Source organism: Aulostomus chinensis, chromosome 20 (assembly GCF_037954235.1).
Source record: "Aulostomus chinensis isolate RoL2024-O1b breed Wild chromosome 20, RoL_Achi_v1.0, whole genome shotgun sequence".
NCBI classification, from domain to species: Eukaryota; Metazoa; Chordata; class Actinopteri; order Syngnathiformes; family Aulostomidae; genus Aulostomus; species Aulostomus chinensis.
In genome coordinates this window covers 14,081,279-14,098,676 of record NC_141339.1, presented here as the reverse complement: position 1 = coordinate 14,098,676, position 17,398 = coordinate 14,081,279, and the positions used below count along the sequence as shown (strand labels likewise).

General features: G+C 42.7%; 2 protein-coding genes across 4 annotated transcripts in view; one reads left to right on the top strand and one right to left on the bottom strand.

The window, feature by feature from the left end:
* Nucleotides 1–12,233, bottom strand: part of zbtb2b (zinc finger and BTB domain containing 2b) — a 12,886-nt gene extending 653 nt beyond the window's left edge. Inside the window, exons 1-4 of one of the 3 annotated variants that reach the window (XM_086188685.1) lie at nt 8,870–9,363; nt 8,234–8,346; nt 4,279–4,459; nt 1–3,376 (exon numbers count right to left, since the gene is read on the bottom strand). The exon at nt 1–3,376 is cut by the window's left edge and continues 653 nt beyond it. In XM_086188685.1, the coding sequence (XP_086044811.1) occupies nt 1,963–3,376; nt 4,279–4,451 (1,587 nt within the window). In that variant the 5' untranslated portion in view covers nt 4,452–4,459; nt 8,234–8,346; nt 8,870–9,363 and the 3' untranslated portion in view covers nt 1–1,962. Of the gene's footprint in view, nt 3,377–4,278; nt 4,460–8,233; nt 8,347–8,869; nt 9,364–12,110 lie in introns of those variants that run through there. The other 2 variants (XM_086188686.1, XM_086188684.1) reach the window with 2 other exon arrangements.
* A 312-nt stretch (nt 12,234–12,545) lies between these two features.
* Nucleotides 12,546–16,859, top strand: dcph1 (damage control phosphatase 1). The gene is made up of 5 exons (XM_086188687.1): nt 12,546–12,708; nt 13,080–13,185; nt 13,291–13,532; nt 13,651–13,816; nt 14,475–16,859. The coding sequence occupies exons 1-5, from the start codon at nt 12,650–12,652 to the stop codon at nt 15,255–15,257; spliced, it is 1,356 nt and encodes a 451-aa protein (XP_086044813.1). The 5' UTR covers nt 12,546–12,649; the 3' UTR covers nt 15,258–16,859.
* Nucleotides 16,860–17,398: the final 539 nt, after the last annotated feature.

Here is a 17,398-nt window from a genome sequence, read left to right as displayed (position 1 = left end):
CAGATAAGTAGCTAAAAGGTACAAGTGCAGTCTCACGAGCTGCTCCGTGGGATGTTATTGCTGCGGTCAGGTAATAAAATACTACAAATATAGAGGTGCTAAAACCTGCTGCTTTGGACCCCATAACAATTTAGGCAGACAAGTCTGAAAGAAACAAAAAGGCGACTTCAAATAAAAACAAAAATAGCGTAGTATTTTTGTTCCTAAACAAGCTGTCACAGTTTGTACACATTTGATGTTTCAGGATGATGAGCTGAACTATTATTGCCCTCGCTTTCCATTTACTGAGATGTGCAACAAATTTAAAAAAGATAAAATTCCCGTTATAAGCTTGTACTGCCTTACAATAAGTCTCGGCTCATGAAGGACTAATAAAATGGATGTAAGCACATTATTAATTGCAATTTAAACGCTTAATAAACCATTAACCAACTGCTGTAAAACAAATTTTAAGCTTATTTTCCATCCCTCAGTGTGGGGTCACCATGGGGAACAACTGCTATTTGATGGTTTATTAAGTGTTTACAATACAACACAATATTAATCCTTTCCAAGCACAGACTTAATGTTAAGTGGTACCTAAGTTTATTTGCAGAATAATTTCTACAACCCTGTCATTTTCTTCTTCTTTGATAACAAACTGCATCTCATTACAGCTGATTCTCATCCCCGCCTCACTTAGCATGGCAGGGTCCACAGTTCGTGACCTCTTAATTACTGCATCATCAATTTTACGGTCATTTTAATCTTCAAAGTTTCTCCACTTTTCCTCATTTTCTCTCCAGTTTGTACGAACTTCAAAAGCGCGTCCCAGGATCTTTAAAATACACGCGCCGCATTAAATGAACCCATTTTGTCAGAAAGGTGTATAGCTTCCTAAATAATGCCACCTAAATGATCTTTAAAAGTTCAGAACAACTTTATTCAACGCTGCACTTACGGATGAAGATGAATTTACTGTGCCCATCCCTAATACATCCGCTAAGCCAGATATCGTCCTACTCAGAGAGCTATTAGTCTACGTATGTACACACACCTTTATAATATAATGTATTCTTTGTAAATATACCGTTGTATATAAAATTAGAAAAGCGAGTCAAACAAATATTAAGGGCTTTTAGGAGAAGATTTAAACTAATCATATAAAAACTTATTGAGCAGGAAAACCTTACATCAAGGTAGGTATATGTGTGTGTGTGTGTGTGTGTGTGTGTGTGTGTGTGTGTGTGTGTGTGTGTGTGTGTGTGTGTATGTGTGCAGATGGAAGATGTCCTCTATCAGTAACACACACAAAATAGAAAAACAAAAAAAATGGTACAAATGTATCTACTATTGTTTGTTGTGATCAAATCGAAGCAATTGTGCTTTAACGTGGTGCGATGAGACGCAGTCATGCTTACCCTCCACGACAAAACAACTCAATGTTTGCTGAGACAGGTGAAACTAATAGTTAATAAATTACGTCACTGTAATTATTCTGCCCAACAATGGAAGACAGACAGATCGTAAGCTGGAGTTGTAATTCTCTGAGCTTCTAATTAACACACCACTCTGGTGATGTTCAACAGGAAATCAGAGTTAGCACCCATTTCTCTCTTCCTCAAAACACATCTCATTTCACGCCGTTTCCTTCGGAGCTCTCGCAGCTTCCTCTTCCTTTTTTGCCCGAATCTGCAGCCCCGCCGCAGCCATGGCGACAGAGTCTGACGCGTGAGAGTCTGTTGTCGATGCATACTGACGAGGACAGAATGATGACGAAACGTGAGTGTAGCTTTTTCCCCCGTCCTCATTGGTTAATTAACTTAGCCTTGAGCCAAATGTCATTGTCTGTGCCCCCACCCCAAAAGAACAAATAAAACTCAGCCCCAACACTCATACCCTGACTAACTTCCATCATTCCTATCAACCATAATTTAGAAATTTAACACATATGTTACAAAGAACAAAGTGGCAGTTTTGGCACTACTCTACGAGGATCTCCTCAGTCTTTATGGGCTCAGGTGGGGTGCCAGAGTTGGACAAATCTGAGCCCTCATCTTTGGAACCCTCCTCACGCTGGAGCAGCATCCCCGTGTTCCCCTGCAGCCCCACCAACCCCCCCTGGGTGAAGCACAGGTGTTTGATCACTTCATTGGGACTAGAGAAGGTGGTGGCGCAAATGTTGCATTTGTAAGGCTTGGACGAGCCCAAGAACAGCGCCTCCATCTGGCTGCTGTCGTCGCCTGCCGCGCACAGTTCCATGCTTTGACGGTCCACCATAGTGTATGCGTCAGCGCCCTGGTTCAGGCACACGTGGCGTGCCGCCTGATTGGCACGGCAGAAGCTCTTGCCGCATGCGCTGCATTTGAAGGGCTTGCCTGTGTGGATGTACATGTGCTCTCGCCAGTGGCTCTTTTGAATGAACTTGCGCCCGCAGGTGGAGCACTCATACTTGCGCCGCTTCACTTCGCGATCCAAGTCGGCGCTCTCCAGGTTGTCGATGTCTGCGATGTCTGACGGAGGCGGTGTGTCTGCCTGAGAATTCAATCCGCCGATCCCCCAGGTGGATGTGGAGACTTCTGCTCGAGGGGAGTCCGAGTTGGTACCTGAAACGGGCGTCTGCTCGCTGTCACTGATGATCTCAACGGCTGCAGCGGCGGTCGAGGCACTGGCAGCAGTTTTGCTTCCCTTAGGAAATCCCTCTATCTCAAACATACTGTGGTCTCCAGTCATTACGGGCGAGAGGGCGTTTTTGGGCTCCGCCAGTGTTTGTTGCACCGCCTGGGTGTGCTGGAGGAGGTGCTCTCTCAGCAGGCTTCTCTGGGTGAAGCGACTCCTGCACAGATGGCAGGAGTAGTGCTTCCTAAAGGACGAGCTTCTCTTCATGATGCTGGGCTTTACGTGGAGGATGGCGCTAGCCGAGGCAGCGTCTGCACTTAGCAAGTCTGCCGCGCCCTCTTCAACTGCAGCCTTAGTGCCACTGGTGGAGGCTGCCTCCACGTCCGGGGGAGAGGAAGCCAGCTTGGACGGTAAGGAATTTGCACATGTAGCGGAGGTGGCGGGTGTGGACGGATACTTTCCCTCTGAGCTGAGTTGCTCCATGTCAAATGGTGAGGAGAGCTGCCGCCTTGAGGGCAACCTGGCTGATATCGCCACCTGCTGGTCAGAGATCTGGATGCCGTAGAGGGAGGTGGAGAGGTTGACGCTGTGCTCCGGGTGGGAATACACTGACTGGCTGGCCTCCTGTAAGAGCGGATAGGCATGCAGGAACCTGACCCCCTGCTCCAGCCGCGCAGGGTCTATCAGCTGTGGCGCGAGCTTGCCTGTGTACATCAGGTTGAGGAGGTAGCTGAATATATCTGGCTGAATGTCTGCAGCCTTCAAACGCACACAGTCGCTGAAAAACAGAAAAGGTAACACACGCAGTTAGAGATCTTGATCAAGTCACATCCTGTGGCTGTATTCATCATCAGATAAAGCTGAAAGCAGTTTTTACTGGTACGAGCTGTTGACAAGATGTGCCATAATCTGGGAAAATGTAAGAGGAGTAATTGTGTTTGGCTGAAACACGCATCTGATCACGGAGAGAACATCGCTCAGTCACTAACTACGAGGATTTTCTCCCTCCAATGTCAGAACGATTCCACAAAACAACAAAGTCCAATTTCACTGTAATTTGCTTGAGGCGTGTAGCATGGGTCCAAGAAGAAGAAGCCATTATATTTAGGAACAGATCCATTTAATGTTGCAAAAAACCTAATTCTTTTTTCGTTAAGGTTTCCTCAACTGAACTTGGCGGAGGAATGCTTGGGGTCATTTTACAAACAGAGCCGTAATGTAGCCCTTCTGTGTTTTAATTGACATTATTGTGACATTATGTGTATGTATCAATTCTCTTAAGAGCGTTTGGGCTCACAACTGCAGAGTTTCTCAACCTGTGGGTCGGTACCCTTATGGGGATCATGGGAGAAATGTTTGAAGTTGTAAAATAGAAAGAAAAGAAGGAAGAAAAAAAAAAAGCAAGCAAGACTTTAATCCAATAGAGTTTCACATGTTACAAGGCTCAGTTACCCGATAAGAGAATCTTATTTCTTTCTGGTATTGCTCTTTTAGGGCTACACTACTCAAGTTGATGGTGTCATTTTTACGTAAAACACAAACATTAAAGCCAAATTGGAATTTCATATTCTGCCTGTAGGCAAAACAAACAAACAAACAAAAAAAGTGCTAGGAGGAAGCTCGGGGACCAGTGTGCTCCTGAGGGATATTACAATGGTGTCGGACGCGCTCCTGCTGTACCTGTCCTGGTGGATGAAGAGCATTCTGAAGTAGTTGGAGAAGGCAGCGAGGACGGCCTTGTGGGCTTTGAAGAAGACATCCCCTATTGCCACAGTGCAGTCACACAGGAAGCCAAACTCCCTCTGAGCGTTAAGCTGCTGCAGCAGGATAAGACCATGGTTGGCCAACTCCATTCTTCAACCTGCACCAAGACACACACACACACACGAACATTAGCGCACTGTTTCCTGTTTGGAAGGAGACCAGAGTTTATTGTGGCCACAAAAAGTCAAACTGACAGGGGCGAGCCAATAACCTTGTGACGGCCAACTTAACGCAAAACTGAAGACTCGTGTTGAGATGTTTGCATGACGGCGACGGTCCAGGTACAACAAAACCTCGGACTGACTTGTTGCTGGTATTGCTCTAAAGTAAATGATGACGTGGCTTGCAATGGTAAAGCAAGTTATAATTTTTTTTTTTTTAATTCAAGCTTTCTTTCAGTATTAAAAAGGCATGGTAAAAAAAAAGATCATGTTCTCAAACAAAGACAACCAGAGTGTTTTTAAGGACGCTTCCTGTCCATCTTGCTTTAACAGTCATTAAACATGCCTTCTGTGCACAGGCGGTGTGTTCATTATTGACTAGAAAACACATTCACAAAAAATCCCTGTGGTCAATCTCCAGGCAGACTGCGATGGTCCAGACCTACACGGTTGCAACACATCCAATTTCTCGCCTGTGACATGGACAAGACTGAGATTATTCTTCTAGTTTGTCAGTTGTTAACTCCTGACATCCACGTCATGAGGGTTGCAGGCACCAAATGTCACACAGATGCAAAAACTACATTTCTCAGGGAGAGAAACTGTAAAATCCGGGGCTTATATTGATGGTTCCTATCAATACTGATTTTTTAAAAAAATATCTTTATATTGTTTTATTGATCTTTACGCCACCTTTTGTGCCGGGGAAATAAAAAATAAAAATAGAACGAGAGGGATGCTCGGAGACATCTGCACATCGTCAGTATCAGCAGATATTAGTCGAGCCAGCCCAGCTCTGCAGCAAGTCTCGGCTCATCGTCTGTTGCTTCTACCAAAGAAACAATGTGCTAATTTCTTTTGGAAATGAAGGGAAAAAAAAAAGGTTCTTGTTCAAATGCAAAGTGTTTACATGCATTTTTCAGCGTATGCAAAATAAGAATGTCACAGAAATTTGCTTTTATGCAGATGACGTCGACGTTTGAGTGTCGGCCTAATCAGCCATAACTACTGGTATATTGGATATCAGTGGGAGGAAAAATCCAATATTGTTTATTCTGCAAAAAATAAAGAAATAAATTCATAAATAGCTGAAAGGGTTTGTTAGCAACTTTTAGCCATTCATCCTACACATTTCTAAAAAGCACTCAGATCTACCCAGCTGCCATCAATGAGGGTTATCTTACTTGCTGGTAGTCAACGGGGTGAACATCAGCTGATAAATTTGTGCACGCCATCGACATGTTGGCTGAAGTTGTCAGCCCACTGCATGTCTTTGCTCTCGCCTCTTCCAAACTAAATCTCCCAGCTCTGTGAATCCTGCCGACCAATGAGAAGGCCGCTGTTGACCCTCGAGGTCAACGGAGGACTAGAGGGCTTCGGGCCATCACATGACCAGAGTTATGGGTGTCGGCGCACATTCCTAAGTCAGAGCCGTGTCTACCCCCCGCTCCTCCCAGGGGAGGATGGAAAGAGCCTGTGGGCAGGGAGAATCTCCTTCACCCCACACTTTCGCCACACAAGAAGCCAGAGGATGATAGATGTTTCTCAGCCAGCTGAGCTCCAATAGTCAGAAATCTGTACATCTGCATACCTTCCCACCAGCCCACAACCCCCCACGCTAACACACACACACGTATTTCATCAAAGAGGTCAGAGAGCAAAGACGCTGGCACTGCAGCGTGCCACAAAAAAGGAGCGGAGCTACAGCTGACACCGAGATACCAGCAGCACATGCTTTGGCTTCTCCTCCTACTCACTGTATGACATTTAGTAGCTGCAGACTGTAGTGTTGTAGCACGGCTGAAGCTGACAATGGTAATCAGTAAACAGTCAGCAAACCAGTTTGATAACTCCTCAGTGACCTCTGAGTAAAATGACGCACATTCCCCTGGTCAAACCTCTCAAATTTGGGATTTAGTAGCTTTTCTTTGCCCATTTAATGAACACCAAAGTCAGATATTTATGTTTTGGAGCCTGAAATAAGCCGATTAAATTAGTTCTTCACCACCCTGGAACATTACGAGCAGCCATTTTTGAGTGCTGTCAAAAAATTAGTAGATAAAACAATCAAAACATAAACTAGTAATGCTGTAATGCTAGATGCTCCACACATCTTTTCCCTGCTGGATACTTACTCTGACACCTGAACTCTCCTGTCAACTGATACACATGATCACCCAATACAAGTATGTGCAAATATATTTATAAACAAGTACTATTTGTTTGTACTAACCATTTATGATGTGATATTATTACATCACTGTTACATGACCTGGGTCAGGTTCAACTGTTCAGCCTTGAGTCTGTGCACATCTCAGTTTTATCAGTGAGAGCTGGGAATCGATTTCCTCAACGACTGATTTCCTGTGTGTAATATTTTTGAATGATCACCGATAGCGACTGTGTATTTTTAATCAGAAGCACACATAAAACAACCAGAGGATGGATGGGTGTATTTCCCTGCCACAGTAGCCGAGTACTCATGGAAAAAGGATTCAAAAAGCTATCAAACACAAGCGGATAGGAACGGTTCTATAACTTCAGGTATGTGTGGTGCCTTATGAATAAACACTGATTTGAATGCGAACTGAAACTGCCGCCTGCCAGGTGCTGCTCTTCCTTCCTGTATCTAGCGTCGCCGGTGGTTGCACCTACTTATTTACGGTGTCGTCTGCAGCAGCAGCCTGCACACGCTTTGATTTTCAAATGGGTTTTTTAGATCTGGAGAGCAAAGCATGTGACAATAGCCCAAATACAAGGAGGCAACGCAGAACAAATGGTTGTCACAGGGTAATCAGGCATACAGACACACTCTCATATCCAACAATCCCCAATAATAACAGCCTGTTTACTTTCAGTATCTCCCTTCGAGTAAACAACCCTCATTTCTGTAAAAAGGTATTTCTGTTATTTTCTTTCGGGGAACAAAAATTCATAACTTGATTAAGTTCATTTCCAGAGTAATAATCAACCAATTGCTCATTCATGGAGGAGCTTTGCACTCAACTGAATTATTTCATTGATTATTTTATTGAGTTTTTGGTCGAAAACAACAAGAATGTTAACCTCCTAAAGCCCAATGTACTCAAATGTCTTAAGTGTCCAAAAAAAAAAATAGCGCAAAGATATTCATTTCACCATCAGTGAAGATGTGAAACATTCACACTCAAACAGCAAAAACTACTACTTGTGAACGATCCATTAACAAAGCAGTTCCCCAACACTCTCCATCTTTCACCAAATATATCTGTAGGGATCAGGGTTGACTAAATATTTCAAAAGCATCTCAGCGTATCTCAAGTCAGTAGACAAGCAGAGACACTGAACCTCTGAATCTAGACAACCTCATAGACAATATTCAATAACTCTCACTGAAGATGTGACGTTCACATTTTAAAAGTTAAAACCTGATGTATTTGCTGTAATCATTTATTACTTGTGAACAAATTAGCTTCCCAACGGTTACCATCACAGGACCAGAACTAGCTTTCCTGTTTTTTTTTGCCTGCAAGAGCGCAAGTCAAGCATGTAGAGTTCCTCTATTTGCATACGCTAAGTTGTTTTAATAGTCTTTTATGATTTGAATAATGTCTAAATAACTAAATATGGCTTTATTTCAGTAAAACCCTTTATAACGTGAGTAACAGAGGTCATCTTAGTCCAGTACATGGTGGTCTGACGTCTGCAGAAATTTAATAAGTTAAAATTACCGGTCAATCATGCAGCATCAAACAATCCATCTGGATTCACGTGATCAGGTTGGTTAACCACAGCAACGTCCGGTAACATCCTCCAACTTGTTTGGAACAATGAAGCGCCGCCCCTGACGTGATGCAGACACGTGGAACACTTACTTCCTGTAGTTCGACTTTCTGTTATTCTGAAAATTCACCCGGAGAACTACAAGTGTGGGGAACATGTGAAGAATGTAAACACACCGCATATTGAAACTAATTCAGAATTAATACAGCGACGGAGCCGGAGCGCTTCTCCGTGACGGGAGGGGAGATAGGAGAGACGAAGGTGGCCGGACCGACTCCTGCCACCGCCTCGGGTCTCTCGGTTGCTATCGCTAGCACGAGAAAACGGACGTGCAGGCACGCGGGCGGGCGCGCACTCTCCCTCACACACACACACACACACACACACACACACACACACACACACACACTCACATACACACGTGCACGCGCGGGGAAAACGAGCGACCAACGCAAGGGGGATGGGGTTGGTCACGAACGCGTTTCTTTTAACTTCCCTGTGACAATAACCAAAGCGAACCCGAGTATGAAAACAACGTCACAACAGAGAAAACACTGACCGGAGGTGTAGAAAGACAACCGTACCTGCTCACCGTCCTAATTCGAGGAGTTAGCCGTGCCACCGTTGTTTGTTTGTGACGGGGCGGGACTCGTCCGTCCGTCCTCTCTGGGCTCGCAGCAGCTTGTGCTCTTCTCGCAAACGCAGCATTCGTCGGCGGCGGAGAGGGTCGTCGGTGTTTTCCGGTTAGGGGTTTTACGTTACGATCACATGACTGTGGGTAAAAGCCAGCCAAAAGCGGCCGTTGTAAAATCCGTTGAGCAAAGGGGGCGGATGATTGAAACCGCCGCGGGATCAACCCCCGCTAGCCAGCCGAGCTCTTTGACAGCAGCAGCCGGTGAGTTGAAGACAGACGGCTAACAGCTACAACGGCTCACCGTCCCTGCTGCTAACGACACGTTAACCCTCCCTCACGGAAACTACAGACACATTTACACCCTCTTTCCTTTACATAACTTGATTCCTATAAGTTTAACGGAAGTAAATAAATACTCATTAACGGCAACTACGCCAAGTTCCTCAGGAAAATTCTCATATGTTACTCTGAAGATAGAGGTGTACGTGTGTGTGTCTATATATATATATATATATATATATATATATATATATATATATATATATATATATATTCGTCTCAGCTAAAGACAACATATACGCAATATATATAGTGGAATTAATGCGGATTACGTCACTCAAGTATATCGAATCACTTTAGAGATCATTTTAATTTTTGGAGGCTTTAATGCTTTAAAGGTGAGCTAATAATTTGCTCAACTTCTCAAAGTTAATTAGATTTGACAAAAATTTACACAAAATACAGAAACAGAATATTCGAATTTGGACACTGAAAGTCAATAATTGTTTATAGTAATATGTGGTAAGAGACGTTCATTTAATGATTAGTAAGGTTTAATAAATTAAATTCTTAAGTTTTTTTGAATTAGCAGGACCAGGGGCAGAGCCAGGTGATGTAAAAATGGAAGGTTTGGGGGGCAGTTTTTCCACACTCATGTCAAATTAATGCACTTTTTTTTTTAACCATTAGAAACAATAGAATGTCCAAAAATCTTCCAAGACACATTCGTTGCACACAATAAGAAAATCCTTCAACTGATCTACAACTGTCTGTATCATAATGAAACATAACAAAACTGATAGTCAGTCATTTGAACTTCTACAAAAAATATTACTTTTAATGTTACTAAGAGAAAGTTAAGTAAGGTTCTTTGGAAAATCCTCCGTGATTCAAGGAAACTTGTCAGAATTTGGGTCCCAGAAACAATGCCTTGCTTCTCCCACAGTCACCACAACTGAATTACAGTAACATTCACAGAAAAGGCAATGCTAACTTTACATTTTGCTACTTTAACAAGGTGAAAGGGGTGAGATTACTTCTCAGGAGCTTTGAATCACTCTAGAAATGTAATTGAATACCTGACTGCGGCCCTGCCAATCTACAGATATTCAGATGTAATTGCACTCATAAAACACAAGACTATCTGCTGTTTGGGCAACATTTCAAAGACTCAACAACACCGCAGTTCATAACCAGCGAGTCACACAGTTTTTGTGACTTTTGTCAGCATGAAAAGAGTAAATAACCTCGCTTGTTGCCGACACTCATATTTCTTATTCATGCATACAGAGCCTGGAGGAGAGAATTAGTATATTCAAATGTCTATGAGGAATTGATTTAACCTGAAACACATGCACGTCATTGCCTGTTCAGACCTTTTTACACATGCACTTTGGAATCATCAATATCAGCTGTGCTGTCATCAGCTAGTTGTGCATGTTGGTCCAGTGTAAACACCTTTTTTTTCTGCTCAACCTGTTCTTACATACAGAGTTGCATTTCAGCCTGAGGACACAGAGTCCATGAGACGAAAAGGCCCGCGAATGCTCGCTGGGCAGGAAAAGAATGAGTTTGTAAAGGGAGACAGGAGACACAAGGGGGGGTTGGAGGTGGGGGGTAATGTCCGTGAAGCTGGGGGCCTGTTTGTCCTATCAACAAATAACAGGCCTTGATCAGATCCTGCCTGCAACTCGAGGCCAGTGGGGGGGTTCGACATCATTCACAAACAAATCCAGGATAGTGAATGTAAATGACGGCACAACAAAAGCTTGTTTACTTAGCTGAATGGCTCACAGCAGCAATTTAAGGAGCATATAAAAGGTCAATACTGGCTTAATTTGAAGCAATGTATTCTAAATCAATAGACTTGATACCATTTGGAAAGAAAATGTCTCTCTTCATCTTTTTCCCTGTTTGTTTTTTTTTCAAAACAGCACAAAGAGATGCAGACTGGACTTTCACATGACTGCCTTGCTACTGATTTCCACTAAATTGATTTTTCTTGCAATAATGCATTTTCAAAACCAACGACAGAGACTGTGTTAAAATGCCTAAAACATAAAAACAGCACAGTGAATTTGCGTCTGATTTGTCCAGGCTTGACGTCAGCGGACAGTTACAAGCAGCTCACAACATATTCAGTTTTTCTTTTCTTTCTTTCTTGTTTGTTTTTTTTTTTTTTTGCTGCAGCAACTCCAGGAGATTGCTGCTGCTGCTGCCGGTGGTGCTGGTTGTGGTGGTGCGCCTGTATGTGGTGAGCTGGAACACCTGTTTAAACAGGGCCTTAAACGTTAACTGTCTGCTGCCCCTCCACCCCCCCCCCCCCCCCCCCCCCTTGTTCATGGCCTGTTTTGAAACCGGAGTGGTGAGTCACTCCACTCTCGGTCTAGAAAAACAGATCCGGCCAGGCTGGGGCCCGGTGGGGGGAAGGGAGGCCGGCGGTGGATGAACACCGGAGGTGGACGCAGCTGGACTCCCACTCTCAAGGACCCCACATCCTGACAACGGTCTGCCGTGTTCCCATAGTGACCGGGGCTGAGCTGAGGGGGAAAAATACCACCGGAATCGATTGATATGCCTGTATTTCTAGTTTGTTGAGAAAAAAAAGAAAAGGCCGCCCTGACGCCGAAGCGGACCTTAGACCGTGTAATCAGCCTGTAGTTCCTGAAGCACTGTCTTTTATTCAACCATTAAACTAAACTAGAATAGGTAATAACACTTTTTAAGGGGGAAATATATATATATATATATATATATATATATATATATATATATATATATATATATATATATATATATGTGTGTGTGTGTGTGTGTGTATATGTATATATATACATATGTGTATATATACATATATATGTATATATACATAATTTTTGTATCTAATTGGAGACTTTACAGGACATTCTTACCCTCACCAGAACTGCACACACAGCCCCCTCCCTTCCGTTCCCGCCAAAAAGCCCCGGGGGTTCGAATTCTGCCATTTCCTGATAGGGCGACCCAAAGTCTCCCTGACAACCGTTGCCACTGACAACAAGGGATGGCCGAGGAAGCTGCCAATGCGCAATGCGGCAGCGGAAACTTGAGCCGTCCGATAAAATATCTAATTTGAGGTATGAAGAGTCTCAAAGCCGTTGTGATGTACAAAGAAATGGTTTCACGGCACAAATATTTCCTGGATATGACTCCACACGGCATTTAAGATTATAGCCGCTAGATGGCAGCACTACAACGTGACTAAAAAAAATCATAGGGTCAGAAATAAAAATTACAACTATTTATAATAATTATATTCACACAGAGACGGATTAAAGCTTAGTATATTCGGGTTGGCATCATTTATAATGCTCGTCGAACCAATACAGTTTTAAGCAGGTCGCACAACTATTTCCTGTTTTGAAAGCCATACGCATAAAGTTTATTTTGAATCTTCGTCACTGCTGGAAAGATGGCGGCCGACCAAACTGTGCACGTAGTTCCTCCTTCCCTGTCTGCTAAAGTGGTTGGGTATGTTGACAGCGACTTCGTTGAACTTGCAGTTATTCCTAATATGGTTTGAGTTGACGCTGCTAAATCAAAATTGATTTTTAATGTGAATATTTTAGACAGAACCGACTGTTGCGTTAGCTTTTTGCTAGCAGGCACATTACGTAGTCTACTGTGGGTTTGTTACTCAATATATGACGTTTACTCAGTCAGCGTTATTCTTGGCTGATATAATGGCTGATATATTTGTAAAATTAACAAGTACATAAATTGTAACGTTGCTAACGCAAGAAAGATGCGCTAAGCTGAGGTATTAGCCGGCTAGCGTAACAGTGAGCGAATGGTTATGCTTTAAGAAATGTATCTAATATGGTTGTATCTTTTCTCTGCAGATCATTTGCTTATTTAACTGTGAAAGATAGATTGCCAACCATCCTCACCAAAGTAATAGACACAATCCATCGAAACAAAAACAAGTTTTTTGAAGAATACGGGGAGGTAAAAATTGTTGTTAGCCGCTTTCCATCTCTTCATCTGGAGTAGAACTTACTAATGAGCACGAATCTGACCTTGCTCGTGTTGTCTCTTTATTTTTATGTCCAGGAGGGTATCCAGGCAGAGAAGCAAACAATTTCTCTTCTTTCTAAGCTGAGAAATGAGCTCCAAACGGACAAACCGGTTCTTACTCTTGTAGACGAACTGGGAGACACAGAGTCCTGGAACCAGTACCTGCAGAGACAACAGAGGCTGCAGGAGGATGAGGAACCGGTCAGTTGGTTCAAGTCTCCGTGGCTGTACATGGAGTGCTACATGTACCGCAAGATACAGGAGGCCCTGTGGCTCAAGTGAGAAGTGTTTACCCCTACTAATGTTGGTACATTCCCAGCCTTGGGAAAGTAGATGCTGCCTTTCTCTTGTTCTGGTTCTGCTCTAGTAATGATGTTATTTCTTCTTTCACTGAAGTCCTCCCATCAGTGACTATGATGTCTTCAACGAGGGAAAGACTCAGAGCTTCTTTGAGTCCCAGCAGGCTGTGATGGCCCTGTGCACGCATGTGGAGGGAGTCAAGAAGACCATAGAAGATCTCCCTGAAAATCTCCTGGGGGAGCATTTCAACAAACTACTACTGGTAAGCACCCACTCACCAATTTAGAATTTTTAGTCTGTTTGGATTTTAGTTAAATGTATTCAGATTCAACTTTGTTAGAGCGCAATAATCTTATCTTTACATAAATGCAGGAACATACATATTACTTCTGCAAAATTTGTTTAAAAAAGTCATATGGCAAAATAACGATACATAAACAAGTGGTATGCACTTGCCTGATTATCCAGATCAATTTGTATATATTGCAATTTTCATATACTAATTTAAAATAGCATACAGGGCATATCTGTTTCAATTAGAAATCACAAAAATATGTCTTTTACAAAAAAGAAAGCCAATGCTGGTGCATTCGTGTAGTACTGCTCTAAGTAATCATTTCTATTTCTTTTCCTTTGCCACAGTTATATGATTGCACAGGTTAATTGTGATTTGATTAATTGGTATTTACTTAGACGTAGTAACTGTTCAAAGAAAGGAATATATTTGCAGTTGAAGGACTCAAATTATTCCTGTTTAACCAGTACAGCCTTTAAAAAGCTTACAAAACATCAATCTAAATGAATACATCGCTGCTCAAAAGAATCACTCAAGACATTTAAACCTCTGTTCTGCAATATGGAATTCAATATTAGGCAATAAATGTATAATATGCTAATTTCTCTTATTTGACCCATCTTAGGTCTCTCTGTGGGGAAACAAATGTGATTTGTCGATCTCTGCTGGCATGGATAACTCACAGAAGACGAGTCCCATCGAGTCTCTCATCAGTTTACAACCCTTCATCTTGGTGGACGATTCAAACATGGTGTGGTCAACTCTCCTGGCTGCTCAGAGACGAGTGCAGGCGGGGAAAACAACCTCCAGCCGAGTGGACATCATTCTAGACAACGCTGGCTTCGAGTTAGTCACTGACTTGGTCCTAGCAGATTTCCTCGTGTCCTCTGGTCTGGCTTGTGAAATCCATTTTCACGGCAAATGTTTCCCGTGGTTTGTGTCTGATGTGACAGCCAACGATTTTCAGTGGACCATCAAGCAGACCATGGCGGCAAATCACCGCTGGATGTCCAAGAGTGGTGTGCAATGGCAGAGCTACGTGAAGGCGGGTGTGTGGTCTTACCATGACCATCCTTTCTGGACGCAGCCTAACGAGTTCTGTGACATGGCGGCTGACGCTCCAGACCTGTACGCCACTCTACAGAAGGCAGACCTGGTGCTGTTTAAAGGCGATCTAAACTACAGGAAGCTGACCGGGGATAGGGACTGGGAGCACACTGTGGGCTTTGAATCCGCTCTGAGGGGGTTCGGACCTGCGCCGCTGTGCAGCCTGAGAACTCTAAAGGCCAACGTACAAGTGGGGCTGCAGCCAGGTCAGGGGAAGAAGCTCAGCGCCCAAGATCCAGACTGGATGACCAACGGGAAATACGCTGTCATTCAGTTCTACGGCCTGAACTCAGAACAGTAAGACGGCCCTCAGGGATTCTGTTAAAGCCATAATTACATGAGGTTGGTAAATGGTTCCTTGTACCTCAGTTATTACTTCATCATGTTTGAGACAGAAACGCACATTCACACATTTTCATTTTCACTGCAGGTTTTGATTACAACTCCGTACTTACTTACTTACAATGTTGGCACTTTAAATCTTTTGATCTCAAGTATGTTAAATGGAGGCCTGTCATTATAACGCATGCTGTCGGATTCTAAAGCCTCCCAGAAATCATTGTGAGGAAACATATTATCACCACTTTAAGAGCACTTTATGACCCTGATTAAATGATAATACTCTCTTTTCATTCTGAAGATTATTCAGAGTCAAACATCAAATTTGGAACTTTAAATGCAAGAGAATAACCCCAAAAAACAAAATGTGTGATATTCTTCAGTGAATAAACGTAGATGTAAACACAGTGAGCACCGTATTGAGGACAAATAGTCTATTTCTTGTATGGCAAGTTTATGTGCTAGTTACCGTGACAGGCCTAGTTACACGTATCTACTGAAAAAAAACCCTTTTTGTCTCAAATCGTATCAGTTACAGGTGGTTTAATATAGATTTTTATAGGAAATAAGACTTCAACTTCAGTTGATTTACGGCAGCAACATTTACACTCCTGCACGTGATGATGAACAGAAGTTGTTTTAGTATCTACTGTTTTACTGTTGTCCTTGACATGCATGCATCATCAACACATGCAGAAATCACCTGGCAGCGCATACGTCAACACCAACAACAACGTCTCTGGATAAATGTTTGAAATGGTGGCGTCCACTGAAGCTCTGTGTAATATTATTTAAATCCTCAGTGGATTCTTCTTGCTGCTGCTGCTCTCCGAGCAATTATGGCATTTTCACGAACAGGTTTGTTGAAATAAAGAACTGCAATGATTGGTCTTTTTTTGGGGGGGTGGGAAAAACATGAAACGTCAGCACATAGTTTTGCACTGTTATTTTCTCTTTGTAAAGCGTCAAAGCCAAGTGCATCCGTATCGATAAATACAGCGTGTATGTCATAGTTTGAGATGTCTCTCTATGCACATGACTATAATCTATCATTAGATTTAAAAATATATAAAACTATACGCTGGCGTTGACCTTCCTTTTTATTCGGGGTCAGGTTGGACCCACATTCACAGCCATCATAACAGCTAGAAATGCTACAACATGACAATGCCTGCTGAGCCGGCAAAACTCGGAGGCTGCAAAGTGTCATTTAGGTAATTTAGTTATTTTATTTTTCACCTTTCATTTTATCTAATATAAGACTTTTATTTTTCCTTTCCCCCTCGGGGAAATGCAAAAAAAACAAAACAAAAAAACACCATATATCATCATCATCAGGGCCACTTGTTTTCCACTTGACCTGACATGTTCTGAAAATGGGGCTGTTTACTCCAGAAAGCTGTTGCACAGAGATGGGATAATGAAGCTGCTGCCAAATGTTGAGTTCTTCCTTATCGCTGGGGTGGTGATGGTCTGTAGCTCTCTGTCTGCTGTCTCTTGTATGAAGGATCATTTGTGTCTCAGGTGACGGAATGACTTGCAAATAAATCCGATTTGAATTCAAGTCGTGTTAAGTGTTTTATTTGCCATTAAGTCGAGAAATTTTAGAGAGAATATGCTAAAATATGAATACGGATTAAGTGTGTCGACGCGTCATCTGCAGAATTCTAATTTGAATATAACCTGCATCTGCCTCCATACCGTGCGAGGATACTTGCACTTGATGGTCTTGCTGATTCCTTTAGAATCTTATTGGTGTTCAGTTGTTAATGTCTCTAATGAAAGGCCTCTACAACTGGGATTATATGTCACCAGTTCCCCTTGGCAGATTTCTGTAAATTCACTATTAAAAAAGAAAAAGAATTTCATTCATGCAGATTAAAATGACCATCAATTCCCAATTTGGTTGTGCAATTATTGGCTGTCGGAATGAGATTTGACCTCATGCTGTGTTTGCTGTGTTATGGTGACCTGGCACTGCTGTCGTTATCGATTCGGCTGCATCTTATTTTGTTTATCCTATTTTTTTCCTCTTTTTTTTTTTTTTTTTACCATCCACCGATCCCATTGTATCCAATGAGTACAGCTAAATGTCTGAGAGTT